Source organism: Somniosus microcephalus, chromosome 19 (genome assembly GCF_052327205.1).
Source record: "Somniosus microcephalus isolate GS21.2 chromosome 19, FLI_Smic_1.0, whole genome shotgun sequence".
Classification (NCBI taxonomy): Eukaryota; Metazoa; Chordata; class Chondrichthyes; order Squaliformes; family Somniosidae; genus Somniosus; species Somniosus microcephalus.
Genome location: NC_141005.1, coordinates 3771683 through 3798177, shown reverse-complemented (window position 1 = coordinate 3798177; position 26495 = coordinate 3771683). Strand labels below are relative to the sequence as shown.

At 44.5% G+C, this 26495-nt stretch overlaps 1 protein-coding gene across 1 annotated transcript in view; it reads left to right on the top strand.

Annotated features, from left to right (window-relative positions):
• dnah10 (dynein axonemal heavy chain 10) overlaps nucleotides 1-26495 on the top strand; it is a 304418-nt gene that overhangs the window by 177647 nt on the left and 100276 nt on the right. The window contains exons 37-45 of the mRNA XM_086011825.1: nucleotides 591-782; nucleotides 2575-2693; nucleotides 2933-3091; nucleotides 6853-6988; nucleotides 9658-9780; nucleotides 12246-12380; nucleotides 13125-13341; nucleotides 21840-21959; nucleotides 22839-22984. Coding sequence (XP_085867951.1) covers nucleotides 591-782; nucleotides 2575-2693; nucleotides 2933-3091; nucleotides 6853-6988; nucleotides 9658-9780; nucleotides 12246-12380; nucleotides 13125-13341; nucleotides 21840-21959; nucleotides 22839-22984 — 1347 coding nt within the window. The remainder of the gene's footprint in view (nucleotides 1-590; nucleotides 783-2574; nucleotides 2694-2932; nucleotides 3092-6852; nucleotides 6989-9657; nucleotides 9781-12245; nucleotides 12381-13124; nucleotides 13342-21839; nucleotides 21960-22838; nucleotides 22985-26495) is intronic.

The window sequence follows — 26495 nt, the reverse complement described above, 5'->3', positions numbered from 1 at the left end:
TACATTATTAGTAGCAGCCGTGGCTCAGTGGGCAGCACCCTCGCCTCTGAGTCAGAGGGTTGTGGGTTCAAGTCTCACTCCAGAGACTTGAGGGCAAAAATCCAGGCTGACACTCCAGTGCAGTACCGAGGGAATGCTGCACTGTCGGAGGTGTCGTCTTTCGGATGAGACTTTAAACTGAGGCCCCGTCTGCCTGCTCAGGTGGACGCAAAAGGTTGTACGGCACTGTTTTGAAGAAAAGCAGGGGGAGTTCTCCCTGGTGTCCTGGCCAATACCTATCCCCCAACCAACATCACCAAAACAGATCTCATTGCTGTTTGTGGGAGCTTGCTGTGCGCACATTGGCTGCCGCGTTTCCTACATTACAACAGTGACTACACTTCAAAAGTACTTCATTGGCTGTAAAGTGCTTTGGGATGTCCTGAGGTCGTGAAAGGTGCTATAGAAATGCAAGTCTTTTATTATTCTTAGGCCTGGTATATACATCACTGGTGTGGCTATACTCTTTGGCTGGCACAACATATTTGTGTCAAGCATGCCTGAAATGATATCAAAGAAATCTAAATATTTCACATAATTTGGTTTGCTAGGATGTGGTATTGATGAGGGCGTTGAGAGACATGAATCTTCCAAAGTTCGTCTTCGAGGATGTTCCCCTCTTCCTGGGCCTCATAACTGACTTGTTTCCTGGCCTGGACTGTCCTCGTGTCCGCTACCCAGACTTCAATGATGCAGTAGAACAGTCACTTGCGGACAACCATTATATTTTATTGCCAGTGCAGGTAAAGGCTTTTTCTGGTATATTTTCCCTTTAGAGCTTTGTGCTTTTTAAACTGTGTTGGCAATTAAAAAATTAAACCGTGCTAATTAAATATCTCATACTGGTGAAGACATTGTGATCAGCACTCTTCTCTCACAGTCACTGAACCACCCTGCGTTAAGGTTGCGTAGAACAAGCTTGGTACATGTGTGTTAAATAATTTTATAAAAATGTGATAGAGGTGCTCAAAATCACGAAGGGTTTTGATGAAGGAGAAACTGTTTCCAGTGGCAGGAGGGTCGGTAATTAGAGGACACAGACTCGAGGTAATTGTCAAAAGAACCAGAGATGACCTTTTTTTACGCAGCGAGTTGTTGTGATCTGGAACGCGCTGCCTGAAAGGGCGGTGGAAGCAGATTCAATTGTAACTTTCAAACGGGAATTGGATAAATACTTGAAGGGAAAAATTTACAGGGTTGTGGGGAAAGAGCCGGAGTGGGATTAATTGGATAGCTCTTTCAAAGAGCCGGCACAGGCACGATGGGCCAAATGGCGGCCTCCTGTGCTGTATCATTCTATGATTCTAGGTGCTGATACTAATTTATACTCTATTAAATGTTGTTAAAGATTTCATGCAGAAATATAGTTTGTGCAATGCGAAAGAAAACCGTTCCTTAACGTGTGGGACTAAGAGCTCCATAATATATATATATATATATATGGAGCATAGGCTGGAAACACCTGCAAAAAACTGATTGTAAAACTCTTGATTCTATTACAAATACCAGTTGGTGATTTTAAAGGCGGAGTGAATGTGTTCATTCCTCTGTTAACCCATTTACACACCTGCTTTAAAATAGTGGAAAAAGTAACGGCTGATGAAAACTTTAAGGTTTGTCCACTATTAACATTGAATATAATTTCTAAGCTGTGATCTTGTATCAGAGTGAATGCTTTCACTCCAATGCTTGTTTCCTCCTCCTCCCGGTTGCATCATATAAACAGCACATTGGAAGGTTTCATACACAAGGGAGGCAACAAGAACAGATTGGATTGCAGCATTTCTAATCTAACAGAAGTGAATTCATTGTAAACCTGCAACGCATTAAATGAGCCAGGTGGCCCATCTGCCACGTCAGGTGGTTGTAAAAGATGCCATGGGGTTGTATTTCTGCGGGGATCACCCGATCCACCGACTTATCTTCAGTGGACAATTGGGAGAATCTCCCTGTAAACTCTACTCCTATGCCACTATTCGAAGAAGAGCAGGGGAGTTCTCCCAGTGTCCTGGCCAACATTTATCCCTCAACTAACTTCTCCAAAACAGATTAACTGGTCATTTGTTTCAGTTCCCACTGTTTGCGGGACCTTGCTGTGTGCAGATTGTTGCCGTGTTTAGCTGCATAACGGTGACTGCACTTCAAAAATAATTTACTGACTGTAAAACACTGAGAGACATGATACAAATGCAAGCTCGCTCTTCCTCCTTTTAAGACGAGGGGACGTTGCACAAATGATTCATCAGCTGAACTGCCACCTCACAGCTTCACCATGCACCCCACCTGTGACCCCAAACACTGGATCCATCACAGGCCCTGAATGGGGCATTTTAGGTGTTTAATTTGATTTTGTTTAGATTGAATAGATGACCACAGAGCCCTACAGCTGCTGGTGTGCGTTCTAAAAACCACCTATGCTCAGCCCCTGGGTCCCTGTACTTTCTACAGGACTATACACAGTCATTAATACTTAATATTGCTCAAAATTCAAATGTATCTCATAATATCTGAAAGTGAAAATCTCCTTTTGTGTAGGTGGACAAAGTGGTGCAGATGTATGAGACAATGATGACTCGACACACAACTATGGTGGTTGGACCCACTGGAGGTGGAAAGACGGTGGTCATTAACACACTTTGCCAGGCTCAAACTAGGTGAGACCCCGTCAACACAGTACTTAACATGTTTCATACAATATCGTGTGTAGAGGAGGAGATAGAGCGGCGCAGCATCCAAAATGCTGACTCCCAGAAATCTGAAACCCTAACTTCTCAGATCTTCAACTTACCTGCATATAATACAGAACTACACGTTTTGAGTTTTTAATGTTGAAAATATTCCACTACATGGTTTGAAAACAAAATTATTTGTTAATTTTCCCTTTGCCTTCTAGACTGTCATTGGTGACTAAACTGTACACATTGAACTCAAAAGCCGTCAGTGTGATTGAGCTGTATGGAATCTTGGATCCTGTGACTCGTGACTGGACCGATGGAATTTTGTCAAACATCTTTAGAGAAATCAATAAACCGACCGATAAGAAGGAGAGGAGGTAAAATGTCTCCAAAACCCTCGCAAAATACAGTTACAGGAAATAAATGCGGAGCGTGTGTTTTGTTGCAAGAGTAACAATGCATTTACTGTTCGACTCACCAGGACACTCATAAGGCTGCAATGATCCAGCAGGGCCTGTGTTGGGAAAAAAGGACAGAAGCCAAAATCCAAACAGCTTAATTTGCTCAAGGTCCCTATTCCAACAAAGAATCTAGTAGAGCATTCACCGTAATTGTCCGTAATCAGTTATCTTCAGTTATCAGTTATAAAAAGGTTGGCTGACATTCCAGTGCAGTGCTGAGGGAGTGCTGCACTGTCGGAGGTGCCATCTTTCGGATGAGACGTTAAACCGAGGCCCCGTCTGCTCTCTCAGGTGGACATAAAGGATCCCACGGCACTATTTCGAAGAAGAGCAGGTGACCTGGCCAATATTTATCACTCAACCAACATAACAAAAACAGATGATCTGGTCATTATCACATTGCTGTGACTCCACTTCAAAAGTACTTCATTGGCTGTAAAGCGCTTTGAGATGTCCGGTGGTTGTGAAAGACGCTATCTAAATGCAAGTCTTTCTTTCTTTCTTTCTTTCTTTTCACCCATGGGTAAATTCACCGATCCCACACTTTTTATTAGTTCTCAGGCTGTGAGTGACGCTGGCAAGGCCGCATTCATTTCCAATCTTTAGTTGCCCTGAGAAGGTGGTTGTGGCCGTTCTGAAAGTGCTGCAGTCCATGTGCTGATGGGCTCCCGCAATCATGTTGTTCCAGAATATTGACCCAGCAGCAATGAAGGAACAGTGAGATATGTCCAAGTCTCCCATTGAATGTGGCTCCAGATTAAGACTGTAGGATTAGTGTCCCTGCCCTTCAATTTTTTCCGATTTGGTGATGTGGCAGAAGCCAGTTTCCAGTAGCAGGAGGTAGTGGAGTGGATTAAAAACGTACATTTCAGTGGCAGAAATGATTTTAAGGTATTAATATTATATTGATCAGTCCTTTGTGTTAATATATGATACCATTCTTGTTGTACAAAATACAGATTTCAAACATTCTGCATCATATTCAATCTGCTATTGAAGGTTTCACCTGAGGCACTCACCTCTTAAATGTTTTCCTTCACTGCTCTTATTTTTCCATTGTGTAAACTTCACGGGGTAAGAAAGTACTAAGAATGTATAAACAGAAATGAAACAAAACGGTCTCTTAATGGAACTGATTATGAAAGTATTTGATAAGGATAAAACTTTACAGTGTAGTATCACACACAATAACATCTGTCCAATGTCAAGTCATGGGTGAATCAAAATGTCTTCCATCCTAACAATCCATTGTTTCCATCCTCTGCTGTGAACTCAGCTTCCTTGCCCCTGACTCCATCCCCCTTCCTGCTAAACCCATCTGTGCCAGACCTTGGTGTCCTGTCAAAGCCCAGCTCCTAAAGATAACCAAGACCCACTTACTTCCACCTCCGCACCCTAACTCAGCCTTACTGCCACTGAATCCCACACTTTTGTTACCTATACACCCAATGGCCTAGAAATTAAATGGCACTGTGCCCCTTTTACAGGCGTAGAATGGGCCCCTAAGCATCCAGTATTGCTGGCAGTGTGTGAGCTCATTCCGCGTGGGAGTGTATGTACTGCCTGCCATATTGGTAAAGGCTCCTGCATAGATGCCCAAGGCCTGCGTCTGAAACGGGCGTTAATCCCTTTGCTCATGCAAGTAGGTGGTCTAATGCATGTTTGAGGGCCCCTTTAGCAACTGACGGCTGTATGTGGCGAGCATGCTGCAGTCAGTATTCTCAGGCATCTGGCAATCAAACCAGTGGTCCTTAAAGGGACCGGCACAGGCTGACTCCAGAAAGGGAATCGTAGAATCATGGAAATTTACGGCACAGAAGGAGGCCATTCGGCCCATCGTGTTTGTGCCGGCTGACAAAGAGCTATCCTGCCTAATCCCACTTTCCAGCTCTTGGTCCGTAGCCCTGTAGGTTACGGCACTCGAAGTGCGTATCCAAGCACTTTTTAAATGTGATGAGGGTCTCTGCCTCTATCACCCTTTCAGGCAGTGAGTTCCAGACCCCCACCATCCTCTGGGTGAAAACATTTCTCCTCAAATTCCCTCTAAATCTCCTACTTTAAATCTATGTCTTCTGGTTATTGACCTCTGCTAAGGGAAATAGGTCCTTATCCACTCTATCCAGGCCCCTCATAATTTTATGCACCTCACTTATGTCTCCCCTCAGCCTCCTCTGTTCAAATAAAACAGCCCCAGCCTATCCAACCTTTCCTCATAGCTAAAATAAAGTTTTCATATTATTACTTACTGCTGTTATTTCCTTCTGCTCCTCCTAGCTCCACATAAAGTTCGCGGGCCACTGCTCACGTCTCTCCCCCCTCCCCATCGACCGCCATCCTGGACTCTGCATGCAACCTCAAACGACCTGCCTCTGGGGCCGTGACTATCGCCTGCAGCTCGCCGGTAATAGACAATTGAGGCTGGAGAACCAATTACTCGTGGTCCTGACACAGCCTCATTAAGCGAGTGCAGCGTAACCACTGCACGCGATCCAATTTCTAGGTCAATTTCTCCAGTATCCACTTTGCTGACATCCAACCCTGCAGCTTCTATAAACTTGTCCAAAATTCAGCTGCCCTTATCCTGTCCAGCACTAAGTTCTTAATGATCTGCTCTGGATTCCTATCGCCCAACAAACTGAAGTTAAAATCATCATCCCTGTATTCAAATCCCTCCCAAGTGGCACCCTGCCTTATGTCTGCAACCTCCTCCAACCTTATACCCTCTCCTGGACGCTTCAGTCCTCTGACTCTGACCTGTTGTGCATTATCTCTCCACCATTGGCACTGCTTCAGCCCTACTCTCTGGAACGTCCTCCCTAAACCTCCTTTCCCCATTGGCACTGCTTCAGCCCTGCTCTCTGGAACGCCCTCCCTAAACCCCTTTACCCCATTGGCACTGCTTCAGCCCTGCTCTCTGGAACGCCCTCCCTAAACCCCTTTCCCCATTGGCACTGCTTCAGCCCTGCTCTCTGGAACGTCCTCCCTAAACCCCTTTACCCCATTGGCACTGCTTCAGCCCTACTCTCTGGAACGTCCTCCCTAAACCCCCTTTCCCCATTGGCACTGCTTCAGCCCTACTCTCTGGAACGTCCTCCCTAAACCCCTTTACCCCATTGGCACTGCTTCAGCCCTGCTCTCTGGAACGTCCTCCCTAAACCCCCTTTACCCCATTGGCACTGCTTCAGACCTGCTCTCTGGAACGCCCTCCCTTTACCCCATTACTTCTCTCTGCACCTTTTAGAATCTTCTCAAAATCCAACTTTTCAACCAAGCTTTCAGTCACCTCTCCTAACTCTCCCATTGCAGCTTGGCATTTGTTCCGTATCTATTTCATTTTTTTCTCTTTGGAACAGTTTTTAGGTTAAAGGTGTATAAGTACAATCATAGAACGATACAGCACAGGAGGCGGCCATTCGGCCCATTGTGCCTGTGCCGACTCTCTGAAAGAGCTCTCCAATTAGTCCCACTCCCTGGCTCTTTTCCCACAGCCCGGCAGATTTCTCTTTTTCAAGTATTTATCCAGGTTCCCTTCTGAAAGATACTATAGAATCTGCTTCCCTTTCAGTGATTTCCAAGTTGTTTAAAATATGCCTCTCCCAGTAGATCTTTACCATTTCATTTATCCGCAAATTTAAAATGATTGTGTTGTTTGAAATGTGTCTGTGTGTCTGTTGCAGGTATATTTTATTTGATGGCGATGTGGATGCACTCTGGGTAGAGAACATGAACTCTGTGATGGATGACAACAAGTTGCTGACGCTGGCCAATGGTGAACGCATCAGGCTCCAGGCACACTGTGCAATGCTGTTTGAGGTCCTGCTCTGGCAATATTTCTTTGTAGAATTTTCTGTGGACCTTTCTTTTCTCTCTTCCCTTCAATTTATAATTCAGCCAGTGCCACTCCACAACTGAAACAAGCTTGGAATGGTTTTCCAGCTTCTTCACCTTGTCACCTGGCTGGGAAAAGCTCATTTCACCAGAGCTGTCTGTTTTCACCTTTATTACAAAACGATTGGACTATAGGAGTAAAGATGCCATACTGCAATTATACAGGGCTTTGGTTTTGGTGAGACCACACCTGGAGTATTGTGTGCAGTTTTGGTCTCCTTACCTAAGGAAGGATATATTTGCCTTAGAGGGAGTGCAACAGAGGTTCACCAGACTGGTTCCTGGGCTGGGGGGATTGTCCTATGAGGAGAGATTGAGTAGACTAGGTCGACCTTCCCTAGAGTTTAGAAGAATGAGAGGTGATCTCATTGAAATGTATAAAATTCTTTAGGGTAGATGCTGATAGGCTGCTTCCCCTGGTTGGGAAGTCTAAAACGAGGGGTCACAGTCTCAGAATAAGGGGTTGACCATTTACGATTGAGATGAGAAGAAATGTCTTCACTCAAAAGGTTGTGAATCTTTGGAATTCTCTCCCCCAGAGGATGCTCAGTCATTGAGTATATTCAAGACAGAAATCGATGGCAGTGGCAGAAGGTTGGTAGTGGTGTTCCACAAGGATCAGTGCTGGGACCACTGCTGTTCATAATTTACATTTAGACTTAGGAATCAAAAACACAATTTCTAAATTTGCGGATGACACCAAATTGCTGGGATAGTCAATACTGAGGAGGACTGCAACAAATTACAGGGGGACAATAATAAACTTGCAGAATGGGCAAATAATTGGCAAATTAAGTTCAACACAGATAAATGTTGGAAGAATAGGGAAGTCACATCACTTGGAGGGTGCGAGTCCAGGTGGGATAGAGAAACAAAGGGATCCCGGAGTACAAATACACAAATCACTAAAAGTTGCGACACAGGTTAGCAAGGCCATAAAAAAAGCAAACCTAGCACAAGGGTTTATTTCTAGAGGGACAGAATTGAAAAGTAGGGAAGTTATGCTAAACCTGTATCGAACCTTGGATAGACCATACTTGGAGTACTGCGTGCAATTCTGGTCACCATATTATAAAAAGGATATAGAGGCACTGGAGAGGGTGCAGAGAAGATTTACAAAGATGATACCAGAAATGCGAGGGTATACATATCAGGAAAGGATGAACAGGCTGGGTCTCTTTTTTCTTGAAAAAAGAAGGCTGAGGGGTGACCTAATAGAGGTCTTTAAAATTATGAAAGGTTTTGATAGAGTGGATACAGAGAGAATGTTTCCACTTGTGGGGAAGAGCATAACTAGAGGCCATCAATATAAGATAGTCACCAAGAAATCCAATAGGGAATTCAGAAGAAACTTCTTTACCCAAAGAGCAATGAGAATGTGAAACTCGCTACCACAGGGAGTGGTTGAAGCAAATAGTATAGATGTATTTAAGGGGAGGCTAGATAAGCATATGAGGGAGAAGGGAATAGAGGGTTATGCTGATATATTTAGATGAGGAAAGACGGGAGGAGGCTCGAGTGGAGCATAAACGCTGGCACGGACTGGTTGGGCCGAATGGCCTGTTTCTGTGCCGTATATCCGATGTAATCCTATGAGAAATTTTTGGATACTAAGGGAATCAAGGGATATGGGGATTGGCAGGAAAGTGGAGTTGAGGTAGAAGATCAGCCATGATCTCATTAAATGGCGGAGCAGGCTCGAGGGGCCGAATGGCCTACTCCTGCTCTTATTTTTTTATGTTCTTCTGTTCTTAAGTGCAAATATGCCCACACTCGGCATGAAGTACTTTTTACTCTGACTCTCTCTTTGGATGTCCACAACACTACTGCTAGAACGTACAAGTTGTCCAAAAAGAAAGATAGAAAACAACATTCTAACATGATGTGCGGGTTAGGTTGATTGGCTATGATAAATTGACCCTTAGTGTTGGGGGGATTAAATACGTGGGGATAGGGTGGGATATGTGTTGGTGTAGGGGTTACGGGGATCGGGTGGGATATGTGTCGGTGCAGGCTCGATGGGCCGAAATGGCCTCTATCTGCACTGTGGGGTTTCTGTGATTCTGTGAACACTGATTTTGTTGTATTTTATACTGCGTGACCAAAAGGAAAGCTTCTCATTTTCAAAGCTTAAACAGTAGGGATATTTTAGTGAGGAGCCTTGCTAACTGTGAGCACAGCTCTGAAAAATGGGTTACGGTGTTGTAGCCTTATCTGCACGACATGCTTGCCACCAGCCAGGTTTTGCGCTGGGAGTGGAGCCTGCCAAAATCAGGGCCTGGAGTGCGCACCTACTAAATGATCTAAAGATCTGCACCATGGATTGCAGGGTTCACTAGTGTGGAGATACTCGCATCTATACTGTGCCCAGCGGGGAAAAAAATATTCACTTCTCATATGGAAATGCTGTCAACAGTTTGGGCTGATGAGGGTGCCATGCCACACTTTTGATGCAGAATCGCTCTCAGAATTATAGCTTGGGTAAAAGTGGGAACTTAACTGTGAACTGAACAGTTATTATTTATGCAGCTTGTCTGCCTCATCTTGAGACATGTTTACTGAGCCTGATCTTTATTTCTCCACGGGTTGTGTAGGTTGGAGATTTACAGTATGCCTCTCCAGCCACGGTGTCTCGCTGTGGGATGGTGTATGTGGACCCTAAGAACCTGAAATACAGACCTTTCTGGGACAAGTGGACCAACGAGAGGACAAGCAAGGTGTGAACTTACTTTACACAGCTTCAAATAATGGACAGTGTAAAATCTACCATAAATAAACTGGCTTTTATTTAACTGCAATTTTCACCACTTCTTCGAATGGATTCTATGTTTAACCCAAAATTTAAATTGCTACCTTTTTAAAACCTTGCTCGGTTTTAAAAAAAAGATTAAAATAGATATTTTGATTATCTTTATTAAAGTTGCAATTGCAATTTTTTTCCAGTTTCCTTTTGAAATCTCAAATACAACTAAAATATAAACTCTGATTTTTCCACAAGTTTATTGGAATAATCTTTTAAAAATATTAGTATTAGAGTACTCTGGTTAGTGATTATATTTGTCTTATTCAGCAAAAATGTACATATTATTTATTGATTATCTATTAATATGAACATCATCCGAACACACGCTGTCAGTTTCCACATGTACGCTGACAACACCCAGCTCTACCTCACCACCACTTCACTCGACCCCTCCACAATCCCCAAATTGTCAGACTGCTTGTCCGACATCCAGTTCTGGATGAGCAGAAATGTTCTCCGATTAAATATTGTGAAGACCGAAGCCATTGTTTTCAGTCCCCGCCACAAACTCCGTTCCTTAGCCACTGACTCCATCCCTCTCCCTAACATCTGTCTGAGGCTGAACCACAATGTTCGCAACCTTGGTGTCATATTTGACCCTGAAATGAGCTTCCGACCATACATCCACAGCATAACTAAGACCGCCTATTTCCACCTCCGTAACATCTCCCGTCTCTGCCCTTGCCTCAGCTCATCCGCTGCTGAAACCCTCATCCATGCCTTTGTTACCTTTAGATTTGACTACTCCAATGCACTCCTGGCCGGCCTCCCACGTTTTACCCGACGTAAACTTGAGGTCATCCAAAACTCGGCTGCCCGTGTCTTAACTCGCACCAAGTCCCCTTCACCCTCGCTGACCTACATTGGCTCTCGGTTAAGTAATGCCTCGATTTCAAAATGACCATCCTTGTTTTCAAATCCCTCCATCGTCTTGCCCTTTGCTATCTCTGTAATCTCCTCCAGCCCCACAACCCCCAAGATATCTTCGCTCCTCTAATTCTGTCCTCTTGAGCATCCCTGATTATAATCGCTCAGCCATTGGTGGCCGTGCCCTCTGTTGCTTAGGCCCTAAGCTCTGGAATTCCCTGCCTAAACCCCTCCACCTCTCTTTCCTCCTTTAAGATGCTCCTTAAAACCTACCTCCATCTGCCCTAATTTCTCCTTATGTGGCTCAGTGTCAAATTGTCTTATAATACTCCTGTGAAGCGCCTTGGGACGTTTTACTAAAGGAAGAAAGACTTGCATTTATATAGCACCTTTCACGACCACCGGACGTCTCAAAGCGCTTTACAGCCAATGAAGTATTGTTGTAATGAGGGATATGTGGCAGCCAATTTGCGCACAGCAAGCTCCCACAAACAGCAATGTGATAATGACCAGATAACCTGTTTTTGTTATGTTGATTGAGGGATAAATATTCGCCAGAACACTGGGGAGAACTCCCCTGCTCTCCTTCGAAATAGTGCCATAGGATCTTTTACAGCCACCTGAGAGAGCAGACAGGGCCTCGGTTGAACGTCTCATCCGAAAGATGGCACCTCCGATAGTTCAGCACTCCCTCAGCACTGCACTGGAGTGTCAGCCTAGATTTATGTGCTCAGGTCCCTGGAGTGAGACTTGAACCCACAACCTTCTGACTCAGAGGCGAGTGTGCTACCAACTGAGCCATGGCTGACACAAACTACGTTAAAGGCGCTATATAAATACAAGTTGTTGTTGTTGAACCTAAACAAAATCAGCAGTTCTCCGTGGACTGAAGTATATGGTAGAAAGTGTCAGCTTTGGCTCAGTGGTAACTCTCTCGCCTCTGAGTCAGAAGGTTGTGGGTTCAGAGACTTGAGCACAAAATCTAGGCTGACATTCCAGTGCAGTACTGAGGGAGTGCTGCACCATCAGAGATGCCATCTTTTTCAGATGTGACGTTAAACCCAAGGCCCTGTTTGCCTTGGGTGGACATAAAAGATCCCATTGCACTATTTTGAAAAAGAGCGGGGGAGTTTTCCCAATATCCTCGGCCAATATTGATCCCTCAACCAACATCACTAAAACAGATGATCTGGCCATTATGTCATTGCTGTTGTGGGAGCTTGCTGTGTGCAGATTGACTGCCACGTTTCCTACATTACAACAGTGACTAAACTTCAAAAGTACTTCATTGGCTGTAGAGCACTTTGGGATGTCCTGAGGTTGTGAAAGACGCGATAAAAATGAAAGTCTTCCTTTCACAAAGTGTATTAATATCCACGGCCTTTGGTTGGGATTTTTCAGATGTATGACGAGTGATGTATTAAAGGTTAAAGAATCCAACAATGAGATGTGACAGCTTAAAATCTCTCAGCTTTAAAAAAACAAACTTTTAATCCTTTCTGTTTGCTTCAGCAAGAACAGGCCGACCTCCCCAAGCTGTTTAATAAGTATGTGCCTCACATCATTGGGATGATTGTGGAGGGGATGTTGGATGGCAGGCAAGTGGAGAAGTTAAAAACAATTGTACCTCAAACAGAACTGAATATGGTAAGAAGGCAAAATGACAAACAATATAAAGTAAGATTGATTGAAAAGATTGATGTTTTAAGAATGGGGTTGGCGGAACTAGTTGCTGTCGGGTGTAAGATTGATCATAAAAGCAAGTTACTGGTCTGGAAACTGCAGAATCCTGAACGAACTGTATTGTGATATTAATATTGGAGATTCTTTTATTTATTAGCAATATAAAGAGAGATCCCTTTCTACTAAATATATTTCCTCCAACTAGTACGATAAAACATAAAATATCAAAGGACTAGAGAATTCTTGTCTCCATCTCGTTGCTCCTCTCCAGCAGCAAGCTGTTTTTGTGTTCAGACTTAACTTGGGGAATGGACCCCAGCAAGCTGTAGGCAAAGGGATAAAAATGGATTTCCATGGGGCTTCACTGCTCCGCCACTGGGAAGCTGGTTTGCTGGAACCCCTGTTTACGCGTGAGTGGGGTTTCTGCTGAACCCCTGCCGAAGGCACGGCTGCAACGTGGAAGGAGCCCGGCGAGAATTCCGGGCACACCATTCCTCCTCTCGGGTTGGAGAGAATTTGAGCGATTTGGAAAAACAAGACAAAGGGGGGAGCATTGTCACTCTGCCCTGGGTTACCTTTCTCATACATGAGGCTTCCAGAATGTTTTTGCTAAAATAGATTCTAACATAAAAATAAGATAGAAATAAATGCTGTAGAAAGGCTGGTGCGCTCTCGGGTTAAACCTTGTTTTGAATAATTGCTCTCCAGGTCGTCCAGCTTGCTCGGATGTTGGATTGTTTACTGGAGAAAGAGGTGGATAACTTTGACATACTAGAATGCTATTTTATTGAGGCCTTGTATTGTTCTCTGGGAGCCTGTCTCCTGGAGGATGGAAGGATAAAGTTTGATGAGTATGTTAAACGGCTTGCCAGCATGTCAACAGTTGAAGCTCCAAATGTCCTTGTTGGCCCAGGAGAACTGCCCGGTAAGTTTCTGCTACAATATTTTGTCTTCTCATATCACGTAACTAGGAATTTAAGGAGAAAAATATCATGCTGGCTATAAATCCAGAATCTTGTCAGAAGTGGAGTGCAAGTTCTTTTGTGTTGATGTGAGGACATTGTCCTGCTGTAGAGGCGACACCATGAAGTTATGATATTGTTTAATTCGGGCTTTCTCACAACTCCCAACTCCCTTTCTTCATATTCACAACAAAATGCAGTTTCCAGCACAGACCCACGTCTCTGTGATCTGAAGCATGCATTTTTATGTGTGCCATGAATGGGGGTATGGTGTGCCATAGGGTTCAATGGTTACACTTGTTCCTGAGCTTTTTCATACTGGAAGTTGCTTGGGTTGTTACCATGTTCGCTCCAGAAGTGGAAAACACCATACTGTTTCAGGCTAAAATTAGTAATCGGATTTATTTACATTATTTAATTGCAGGAGATACACAGCAGGCAACAGGCACGATGGGCTGCATAGCCTGCTTCTCATAGAATCATAGAGCGATCCAGCACAGTAGAAGGCCATTCGGCCCATTGTACCAGTACTGGCTCTCTGGAAGAGCTACCCAATTCATCCCACTCCACTTGCTCTTTCCCCTTAGTCCTGCAAATTATTTCCCTTCAAGTATTTATTCAGTTCTCTTCTGAATGTTACTATTGAATCTGCTTCCACCGCCCTCTCAGGCAGCGCGTTCCAGATCACAACAACTCACTGTAAAAAAAAAAAAAAAAAATGTTTTCTCCTGTCGCCTTTGCTTCTTTTGTCAATCATCTTAAATCTGTGTCCTCTGGTTACTGACCCTTCACCATTGGAAACAGTTTCTCCTTATTTACTCTATCAAAACCCTTCATGATTATGAACACCTCTATCAAATCTCCTCTTAACTAGAGAGAACATAAGAAGCAGGAGTAGGCCAATCGGCCCCTCGAGCCTGCTCCGCCATTCAATAAGATCATGGCTGATCCAATCTTGGCCTCAACACCACTTACCCGCTCTCTCCCCATACCCCTTGACCCCACTGTAGTTCAAATGTCTGTCAATCTCCGCCTTGAATATATTCAATGACTCCGCCTCCACAACTCTCTGGGGTAGAGAATTCCAAAGATTCGCGACCCTCTGAGAGAAGAAATTCCTCCTCATCTCCGTCTTAAATGGGCGACCCCTTATTCTGAAACTATGCCCCCCTAGTTCTAGATACCCCCACCAGGGGAAACATCCTCTCAGCATCCACCCTGTCAATCCCCCCTCAGAATCTTATATGTTTCAATAAGATCACCTCTCATTCTTCTAAACTCCAATGAGTATAGGCCCAACCTGCTCAACTTTTCGTCATACGTCAACCCCTTCATCCCAGGAATCAACCTAGTGAACCTTCTCTGCACTGCCTCCAATGCAAGTATATCCTTCCTTAAATATGGAAACCAAAACTGTACGCAGTACTCCAGGTGTGGTCTCATCAGCGCCCTGTAAATTTGCATCAAAATTTCCCTACTTTTATACTCCATACCCCTTGCAATAAAGGCCAACATAATTACTTGCTGGACCTGCATGCTAACTTTTTGTGTTTCATGTACTACGACCCCCAGATCCCTTAGTACCGCAGTCTCACTCCATTTAAATAATAATTTGCTTTTTCATTCTTCCTTCCAAAGTGGATAACCTCACATTTTCCCACATTGTACTCCATCTGCCAAATTTTTGCCCACTCACTTAACCTATCTAGATCCCTTTGCAGACTCTGTGTCCTCCTCACAACTTGCTTTCCCACCTATCTTTGTATCATCAGCAAATTTGGCTACAGTACATTCGGTCCCTTCATCCAAGTCATTAATATAGATTGTAAATAGTTGAGGCCCCAGCACTGATCCCTGTGGCACCCCACTAGTTACTGATTGCCAACCGGAAAATGACCCATTTATCCCGACTCTCTGTTTTCTGTTAGTTAGCCAATCCCCTATCGATGCCAATATATTACCCCCAACCCCGTGCGCTCTTATCTTGTGCAGTAACCTTTTATGTGGCACCTTATCGAATGCCTTCTGGAAATCCAAATACACTACATCTACTGGTTCCCCTTTATCCACCCTGTTTGTTACATCCTCAGAAAACTCTAGCAAATTTGTCAAATATGATTTCCCTTTCATAAAAACCATGTTGACTCTGTTTGATTGTCTTATGATTTTCTAAATGCCCTGCTATTACCTCCTTAATAATGGATTCCAGCATTTTCCCAAAGACAGATGTTAGGCTAACTGGCCTATAGTTTCCTTTTTTCTGTCTCCCTCCTTTCTTGAATAGTGGCATTACATTTGCGGTTTTCCAATCTGCTGGGACCTCTCCAGAATCCAGGAAATTTTGGTAGATTACAATCAAAGCATCCACTATCTCTGCAGCCACTTCCTTTAAGACCCTAGGATATGGGCCATCAGGTCCAGGGGACTTGTCGGCCTTTAGCCGCATTAGTTTGCCTAGTACTTTTTCTCTAGTGATAGAGATTGTTTTAAGTTCCTCCCTCCCTATAGCCCCTTGATTATCTATTATTATTGGGATGTTTTTAGTGTTTCCTACCGTGAAGACCGATCCAAAATAATTGTTTAGAGTCTCTGCCATTTCTCTATTTCCCATTATTAATTCCCCAGTCTCATCCTCTAAGGGACCAACGTTTACTTTAGCTACTCTCTTCCTTTTTATATACCTGTAGAAGCTCTTACTGTCTGTTTTTATATTATTTGCTAGTTTACTCTCATACTCTACCTTCTCCCACTTTAGCTCCAAAAATCAGGAAGTAGAATCAGTTTGGGTGGAGCTAAGAAACAGCAAGGGGCAGAGTTGGTGTGAGTTGTTTATAGGACCCCAAACAGTAGTTGTAATGTAGGGTAGAGTATAAATCTGGAAATTAGAGGCGCATGTAACGAGGTTAATACAGTAATCATGGGGGACTTTAATCTACATATAGACTGGGCAAACCAAATTTGCAGTAATAGTGTGGAGGATGAATTCATGGAATGTATGCAAGATAGTTTTCTAGATCAGATTGTTTAGGAATCAACTAGGGAACAGGCTATTTTAGATCTAGTATTGTGCAATGAGAAAGAGTTAATTAATAACCTTGTAGTAAAGGGGCCTTTAGGGAAGAGTAACCATAATATGATAGAATTTTATATTGAGTCTGAAAGTGATTTAGTTAAAACCGAAACTAGGGTCTTAAATCTAAACAAAGCAAACTACGACGTATAACTTACTACAGTTATGCAGGGCCTTGGTGAGACCACACCTGGATTACTGTGTGCAGTTTTGGTCGCCTTACCTAAGAAAGGATATACTTACCATAGAGGGAGTGCAGCGAAGGTTAACCAGACTGATTCCTGGGATGGCAGGACTGTCGTATGAGGAGAGATTGGGTCGACTAGGCCTGTATTCACTAGAGTTTAGAAAAATGAGAGGGGATCTCATTGAAACGTATAAAGTTCTGACAGGGCTAGACAGACTGGATGCAGGGAGGATGTTTCCCCGGGTTGGGGGGGTGTCTAGAACGAGGGGGCACAGTCTCTGGATACGGGGTAGGACATTTAGGACTGAGATGAGAAATTTCTTCACTCAGGGTAGTGAACCTGTGGAATTCTCTACCACAGAAGGCTGTGGAGGACAAGTCACTGAATATATTTAAGAAGGAGATAGATAGATTTCTAGACACAAAAAGCATCAAGGGGTATGGGGAGAGAGCAGGAATATGGTATTGAGATAGAGGATCAGCTATGATCATATTGAATGGTGGAGCAGGCTCGAAAGGCTAACAAGGGAAATTAGAGGTAGCATAAGATCCAAGGAGAAGACATATAAATTTGCCAGAAAAAGCAGTAAACCTGAGGATTGGGAGCAGTTTAGGATTCAGCAAAGAAGGACAAAGGGATTAATTAAGAGGGGGAAAATAGAGTATGAGAGTAAGCTTTCAGGGATCATAAAAACTGACTCAAAGCTTTTATAGATATGTGAAGAGAAAAAGATTGGTGAAGTCAAGCGTAGGTCCCTTGCAGTCAGAATCAGGGGAATTTATAATGGGGAACAAAGAAATGGCAGACCAATTAAATACATACTTTGGTTCTGTCTTCACAAAGGAGGACACAAATAACCTCCCAGAGATGTCAGGGAACATAGGGTCTAATGAGAGGGAGGAACTGACAGAAATCAGTATCTGTGGGGAAATGGTGTTAGGGAAATTGATGGGATTGAAGGCTGATAAATCCCCAGGGCCTGATAATCTACATCCTAGGGTACTTAAGGAAGTGGCCCTAGAAATAGTAGATGCATTGCTGGTCATCTTCCAAAATTTGATAGACTCTGGAACAGTTCCCATGGATTGGAGGGTAGCTAATGTTACCCCACTATTCAAAAAAGGTGGTAGAGAGAAAACAGGGAATTATAGACCGGTAAGCCTGACATCGGTAGTGGGGAAAATGCTAGAGTCCATTATAAAAGATGTAATAGCAGAGCACTTGGAAAACAGTGACAGGATCGGACAAAGTCAACATGGATTTACAAAAGGTAAATCGTGCTTGACTAATCTACTGGAATTTTTTGAGGATGTAACTGGTGGAATAGATAAGGGCGAACCAGTGGATGTGGTGTATTTGGACTTTCAGAAGGCTTTCGATAAGGTCCCGCATAAGAGATTAGCGTGCAGAGTTAAAGCACATGGGATTGGGGGTAAGGTACTGTCTTGGATAGAGAACTGGTTGGCAGACAGGAAGCAAAGAGTTGGAATAAACTGGTCTTTTTCCGAGTGGCAGGCACTGACTAGTGGGGTACCGCAGGGATCGGTGCTAGGACCCCAGCTATTCACAATATATATTAATGATCTAGATGTAATATCTCCAAGTTTGCAGACGACACAAAGCTGGGTGGGCGTGTGTGCTATGAGGAGGATGCTGAGAAACTCCAGTATGATTTGGACAGGTTGGGTGATTGGGCAGATGCAGTATAATGTGGATAAATGCGAGGTTATCCACTTTGGTGGCAAAAACAGGAAGACAGATTATTATCTGAACGGCAATAAATTGGGAAAAGGGGAAGTGCAACGAGACCTGGGTGTCCTTGTGCACCAGTCGCTGAAGGTAAGCATGCAGGTGCAGCAGGCGGTTAAGAAGGCAAATGGTATGTTGGCCTTCATAGCGAGAGGATTAGAGTACAGGAGCAAGGATGTCTTGCTACAGTTGTGCAGGGCCTTGGTGAGACCACACCTTGAGTATTGTGTGCAGTTTTGGTTGCCTTATCTGAGGAAGGATGTTCTTGCCATGGAGGGAGTTCAGCGAAGATTCACCAGACTGATACCTGGGATGGCAGGAATGACGTATGAGGAGAGATTGGGTCGATTGGGCTTATACTCGCTAGAGTTTAGAAGAATGAGAGGGAATCTCATTGAAACTTATAAAATTCTAACAGGACTAGACAGACTAGATGCAGGGAGGATGTTCCCGATGGCAGGGAGTCCAGAATCAGGGGTCACAGTCTATGGATAAGGGGCAAGCCATTTAGCACTGAAATGAGGAGTTTCTTCACCCAGAGAGTGGTGAACCTGTGGAATTCTCTACCACAGAAGGCAGTTGAGGCCAACTTATTAAATATATTCAAGAAGGAGTTAGATATATTTCTTAAGGCTAAAGGGATCAAGGGATATGGGGAGAAAGCAGGGACAGGGTACTGAATTTGGATGATCAGCCATGATCTCATTAAATGGCAGAACAGGCTCGAGGGGCCGAATGGCCTACTCCTGCTCCTATCTTCTATGATGCTGAGATAGACATAGTGAAGGAGGAGGTAGTGGAGACCCTTGATAATATAAAAATTGATAAAGAAGAGGTATTAGAAGGTCTGGCTGTAGTTAAAGTAGATAAGTCACCAGGAGCGGATGGGATGCATCCTAGGATGCTGAGGGAATTGAGGGCGGAAATCACGGAGGTACTGGCCAAAATATTGCAATCCTCCACAGATACAGGGGTGGTGCCAGAGGACTGGAGAATTGCAAATGTTACACCATTGTTCAAAAAAGGGTATAAAGATAAACCCAGCAACTACCGGCCAATCAAGTTAACCTCGGTAGTGGGGAAGCTTTTAGAAACGGTAATCAGGGACAAAATTAGTAGTCACTTGGATAAGTGTGGATTAATTAAGGAAAGCCAGCACGGATTTGTTAGAGGCAAATCGTATTTACCTAACTTGATCGAGTTTTTTGATGAGGTAACAGAGAGGGTTGATGAGAGGGCAGTGTGGTTGACGTAGTGTACATGGATTTCCAAAAGGTGTTCGACAAAGTGCCACATAATAGGCTTGCCAGCAAAGTTGAAGCCCATGGAATAAAAGGGACAGTGGCAGTATGGATACGAAATTGGTTAAGTGACAGCAAACAGAGAGTAGTGGGTAACGGTTGTTTTCGGACTGGAGGAAGGTATACAGTGGTGTTCCCCAGGGGTCGGTTCTAGGACCACTGCTTTTCTTGATATATATTAAAGACTTGGACCTGGGTGTACAGGGCACAATTTCAACATTTGCTGATGACACAAAACTTGGAAGTATAGTGAACAGTGAGGAGGATAGTGATAGACTTCAGGAAGACATAAACAGGCTGGTGAAATGGGCGGACACGTGAAAGATGAAATTTAACGCAGAAAAGTATGAAGTGATACATTTTGGTGAGGAGAGGACATATAAACTAAATGGTACAATAGGGGGTGCACAAACAGAGAGACCTGAGGGTACATGTGCACAAATCATTGAAGGTGGCAGGGCAGATTGAGAAAGCAGTTAAAAAGGCTTGAGGGGTCCTGGGCTTCATAAATAGAGGTATAGAGTACAGAAGTGTGGAAATTATGATGAACCTGTATAAAACACTGGTTCGGCCCCAACTAGAATATTGTGTCCAATTCTGGGCACCGCACTTTAGGAAGGATGTGAAGGCCTGAGAGAGGGTGCAGAAAGGGTTTACGAGAATGATTCCTGGAATGAGGGACTTCGGTTACGTTGATAGACTGGAGAAGCTGGGGTTGTTCTCCTTGGAGCAGAGAAGATTAAGAGGAGATTTGATAGAAGTGTTCAAAATCACGTGGGGTCTAGACAGAGTAGATAGAGAAACTTTACCCATTGGCAGAGGGATCGAGAACCAGAGGACACAGGTGTAAGGTGATTAGCAAGAGTTAAAGGCGATGTAAGAAAAAACTTTTTTACATAGCGAGTCGTTAAGATCTGGAATGCACTGCTTGAAAGGGTGGTGGAGGCAGATTCAGTCTTATCTTTCAAAGGGGAGTTGGATAAGTATCTGAAAAACAAAAATTGCAGGGCTACAGGGAAAGCGGGGTGGAGTGGGACTAGCGGAGAGTCGGCACGAGTGATGGAAAATGGACAGCAGGCACTTCACTGTTTGCTAAGTGTTTACTAGGTCAGACCGGCAACAAAGCCGAGTCAAGTGTTTGTCTGGCATGATATCCTTAAATTATGTGACAAAAACAGACAATAAATTCTGTCTGACTCCAAAGAGACAACAACAATTTGCATTTATATACGACCTTTAACTTAAAAAAATATGTTGCAAGGCGCTACGCAACAGAGTAATCAGACAGATATTGACGCCGAGCCAAGGAAAGAGACATTAGGAGGGTGACTAAAAGCTTGGTCAAAGATGTTTTTTAAGGAGGATCTTGAAGGAGGAGAGGGAGGTGGAGAGATTTAGAGAGGGTATTCCAGAATGTAGAGCCGAGATGGATGAAGGTATGGGCCCAATAGTGAACCAAAGGGAATGGAGGATGCACAAGAGGCCAGAGTTGGAGGAATGCAGAGTTCTCGGAGGGTTGTAGGGCTGGAAGAGGTTACAGAGATAGGGAGGGGCGAGGCCATAGAGGAATTTAAATACGAAGGTGTGAACTTTAAATTTGGGATGGTGGGAGTCAGGGAGCCAGTGTAGGACAGCGAGCACAGGGTGATGGATGAGTGGGACGCTGCAGCATAGAATACGGGCAGTAGAGTGGTGGATGGACTGAAATTTATGGAGGGTGGCCAGGATATCATTAGAATATTCAAGGCTGGAGGTGACAGAGACATGGACGAGGGTTTCGGCAGCAGATAGGCTGGGCGATGTTATAGAGGTGGACACAAACTTGCATTTCAGAGACCTGGAGTAATTGAAGATGCAATTAACTGTAAGTATAGGACATTAACTGCATCGGTGTGAGGCTGCTGGCCTTCAGCCCCCTAACACCTGTGACAAGTATATTGCTGCTTGTTATTATAAATCAAAAAATCAGTGTTATTAGTTGTTGTGTTTTGTTTTGAAGTCCCCCAACAAAGTTTCTATTTCCTTGCACATGCAAGATCCATTTTTACTTTCACAGTTAACTTGGTGAGTGGACCTCCAGGAAGATGTGGGCTTTAATACTAATTATCCAGCAATGTTATATTCTGGAGACTGAGTTTTTGTATTTGTTGTAGGCCAGCTACCAACTCTTTATGACTTCCACTTTGATGATGTGAAGCTGAAATGGATTCCCTGGACCAAGCTGGTGCCCAAATATATCCATGATCCTCAAGTCAAATTTATAGATATTCTTGGTAAGTTTTTGCCTTCTAGAATCAGCGGACTGGGTGTGCAATGTGTTAGATACTCGATTTCCAGTACAGGGCCCACACTGATAGGATCAAAGTCTATTCTGTCTGCTGATTGTCAGGGTCTTGTGTGGAACGCTTTTGGGCAGCTTAAATCCAATTTTAGTGGGCATCAGCCTACAGTACAAACCTGCCCCTAACTCATCACTAATTGGCCATATTACTCATACTCTAAGGATGACTGGTGTGGGAAATGGAAAATACTGCATTGATGTTCTGGTGTTGGGGCTGAGACACATTGTTGGGGCAGAGTAAAGGGAGCTTTAGTCGGCATCTAGCTGTGCTCGACCTGACCTAGGAGTACTTGATCAGCACAAAAACGTTTTTTTATTAAATGGTATCAAGAAACTTTACATTTTTGGGTTATAGAGGATATATGTATTTTGGGATAGAGATTTATTATTACACAAATAAACAGATTTACTTTAGACTTGTTGATCCCCACGGCATTGCCCAAGTGTAGTCTTCAGGTGAAGTGGACTTGAGCGTGGGGGTAATTGGACTAGGACAGGCAGATATGTAATTCAAAGGCCATTTTAAAGTCATTCATTCAGTCCTTTGTTTTTATATTTCCATTATATAAATTCCTATGTCAACATTTACAGTGGAAACTGCTTAGGTAAACGTGTCACACTATAATTACTTCCTCCAATGGTGGCTGTACGGCCATCACTGGGGGAGGGTGTAATTACTGTGTGGACATAGGAATTTGTCATGGGAAAAGTTGACAAGAAGTGTTCTCGGATGTAAGATTTTAAATATATGTAGCTATTGAAATAAACCAGAACGGTTTGCAACAGTTAAATTTTGCTTAATCATTTCCAGTTCCCACCGTCGATACAACACGTGTCAGTTGGCTACTTGAGCAGATGGTGAAAATTAATCATCCTGTACTGCTTGTGGGAGAATCTGGTACTTCCAAGACTGCTACAACACAGAACTTCCTTAAGAACCTGAACACAGACGTTAATGTACGTACCAGTGTTTTACTGCCTTCTCGGCCTGTTACTTTGTATATATTTATTTCTAATAAGATATTTTATTATTTTCTTCTTGATTGAGTAGATTGGACCTATACTCTCTGGAGTTTAGAAGAATGAGAGGTGATCTCATTAAAACATATAAGATTCTGAGGGGGATTGACAGGGTAGATGCTGAGAAGTTGTTTCCCCTGGCTGGAGAGTCTAGAACTAGGGCGCATCGTCTCAGGATAAGGGGTCAGCCATTTAAGACTGAGATGAGGAGCAATTTCTTCACTCAGAGGGTTATGAATCTCTGGAATTCTCTTCCCAAAGGGCTGTGGATGCCGAGTCATTGGCCTCGATTTTAACTGAGCCTTGGAGGCGTGTGGGGGGTTAAAATCACAAAAACTGGCGGGCGGGACCCCCCCCGGTCTGGTTCCCGACTCCGAGCCATTTTTACTCGGGCGTGTCTGATGGTCCCGAATCCGTCCCGCATCCAACAAGCGGGACTGGTCTTTAAGGCCCTTAATCACCACTAAATGGCCTCTATAATGCCATTTTAACAGTCCCTTGCACTTTTAAACCTTTTCCCACATAAAACACGCCTGGTGGGAATCACGACTGTGAAACCTGGCGGGAGCACTATTGGCTTGCTGACTATCGGCTGCAGGTCAACCATTAAAGAGGAGATTTGTTCAGCCATCATTTGCAGGTGGCAGGATTTTTTGTCTCAGGCCTGGGGCAACTTTTACCAGGCTTAACCACACCTGTGGAAGGTTGGAGCCTCACACACATCTCCAGTGTGAACTCCTGGGAAACCCCTCTCGCCACCTTCACTCAGCGCTTCCTCAACGGAGGCATATGCCAGAAGCATGGGAGCCATTTTTTTTCCTTCCCTTCTGGGCATTAGAGGAGCTCGAGCACCAGGCGTGGCAGCAGCAGAACCAGGAACAACAGCAGCACCAGCAGCAGCAGCTGGAGCGACAGGCTGCTGCTCACCCGCCGGAGGCAGCACAGGCCAGAAGGGGCCAGCGCCTGGAAGCCCGTCGGCACAGGAGATACCCCCTAAACAGGGTCTACAGACACAGGGTCAGCGACCTCAACCTGACTGAGCAGCAGTGCCAAAGGCGGCTCCGACTTTCGCGAGAGGTAGTGACTGACATCTGTGCAATGCTACAGCAAGACCTGCTGCCCAGAGGACCAGGTGGACACTCCTTACCAGTGGCCATCAAAGTCACCACCGCACTCACATTTTTTACCTCAGGCTCATTCCAGGGATCATCAGCAGACATCAGCGGCATTTCCCAGGCGGCCGCACACACTTGCATCACACAGGTAACCGATGCCCTCTTTGCCCTCGCGCACAATCACACCCATTTCACCAAGGATTGCGCAAGTGTGACGGCGCAAGCGGTTGGATTAGCTCATCTGGCAGACTTTCCAAGGGTGCAGGGCGTCATTGACTGCACCCCATCGCAATCCAGGTATTTTTGTCAACCGCAAGGGCTCCAATCCCTTAACATTCAGCTGGTGTGTGACCACAAGAAGGAGATTTGGCATGTTTATGCCATGTACCCTGGCAGTTGCCATGACTCCTTCATATTGCGCCAGTCTAGTGTGCCTCTGCTATTCAGGCCGACAGACCAACTTCACGGATGGCTACTTGGAGACAAGGGCTGAGTCCCTGAGGACTTGGCTAATGACGCCGTTGAGGAGGCCAGCCAACGAAGCTGAGGAGCACTACAACTCCAGCCACATTTCCACCAGATCCATTATCGAGCAAACCATCGGTTTGCTGAAGATGCGCTTCAGATGCCTGGATAGATCAGGTGGAGCCCTACAGTACTTAGCAGCCAGGGTCTCCAGAATCGTTGTGGTTTGTTGTGCACTTCACAACATAGCACAACGTCGTGGCTTGCAGATTCCTGAGGGCCAAGGGGCTCCTCACATACCCTCCTATGATGACGACGAGAGAGAAGAGGGAGGAGGGAGAAGAGGGAGGAGGGAGAAGAGGAAGAGGAGGGAGAAGAGGGAAGAAGAGGGAAGAGGAGGTACGAGGAGGGAGAAGAGGAGGGAGAAGAGGGAAGGGGAAGAAGAGAGAAGAGGCAGCATTACGCCAGAACATTGCTGCCCAGGATGCAAGGAACGCACTCATCCTGGCTAGATTTGCTTAGCCTAGCCAATCAAGCACTTTTGTCTCGCAGCTTCTTACCTGAGCATCAACAATGGCCAAGACCCTGCGGATTCCTAGCTATTTGTCCAGCTTACTGACAATTGCAAGAGGAAAAAAAAGGAAAGGGGGGCGGGGAGGGAAAACCGGAAGCCTTCTGGTCGCCTGTCATTTTAATTCACCGCTCCATTCCCACTCGGACCTCACCATCCTTGGCCTCTTGCATTGTTCCACGGAAGCTCAACGTAAACTCGAGGAACAGCACCTCATCTTCCGATTAGGCACTTTGCAGCCTTCCGGACTCAATATCGAGTTCAACAATTTCAGATCATAACCTCGGCCCCTATTACATTTTTACTTATTTTTTTCCACCCCTTTGTTTTGGGTTTTCCCTCCCCCGCCCCCCCCTTTCCTTTTTTTTCTCTCTCCCACACGGCAGCTGTCTCTCATCCTGCCAGTACACTTCACACCTAATCTGAGCCGTCTTTTGTCTCCTCTGTCCTATTACCATCTCATCTGGTTTTGAATACCTCTTAATGTCTCTTTACTTCTTTTGTTCTATCGCAGCCCTGCCTTCGATCTATTTCATTTCCTTTCCAGTTTTGAAAAAGGGTTCACCCGAAACGTCGACTCTAATTTCTCTCCACGGATGTTGCCTGGCCTGCTGAGTTTTTCCAGCATTTTCTGTTGTTATTTCGGGTTTCCAGCATCTGCAGTATTTTGCTATAATCTAAATGGGACTATTTTGAGCAGGGTGCAAGAGCAGAGGATCCTGGGGGTGCATATTCACAAATCCTTGAAGGTGATCAGGCAGTTAAGAAAGCATATGGCTTTGTAAATAGGGGCATTGAATATCAACTCACTGGTTCAGCCTCAGCTGGAGTGTTGTGTACAATTCTAGGCACCACACTTTAGGAAGGATGTCAAGGCCCTGGAGAGGGTACAGAGGAGATTTACCAGGATGATACCAGGGATGAGGGACTTCAGTTATGTGGAGAGATTGGAGAAGCTGGGATTGTTCTCCTTAGAGCAAAGAAGGTTAAGGGGAGACCTATTAGAAGTATTCAAAATTATGAGGGGTTTTGAATAGAGCAAGTAGGGAGAAACTGTTTCCTCTGGCAAGTGGGTCAGTAACCAGAGGACATCGATTTAAAATAATTTGCAAAAGAACTGGAGGGGAACTGAGGAGAAATGTCTTCACACACAGGGTTAAGAAGATCTGGAACGCACTCCCTGAAAGGGCAGTGGAAGCAGATTCCACAGGAACTTTCAAAAGGCAATTGGACCTGTATTTGAAGAGAACTAATTTGCAGGGTTACGGGGAAAAAGCTGGGGAGTGGGACTAATTGG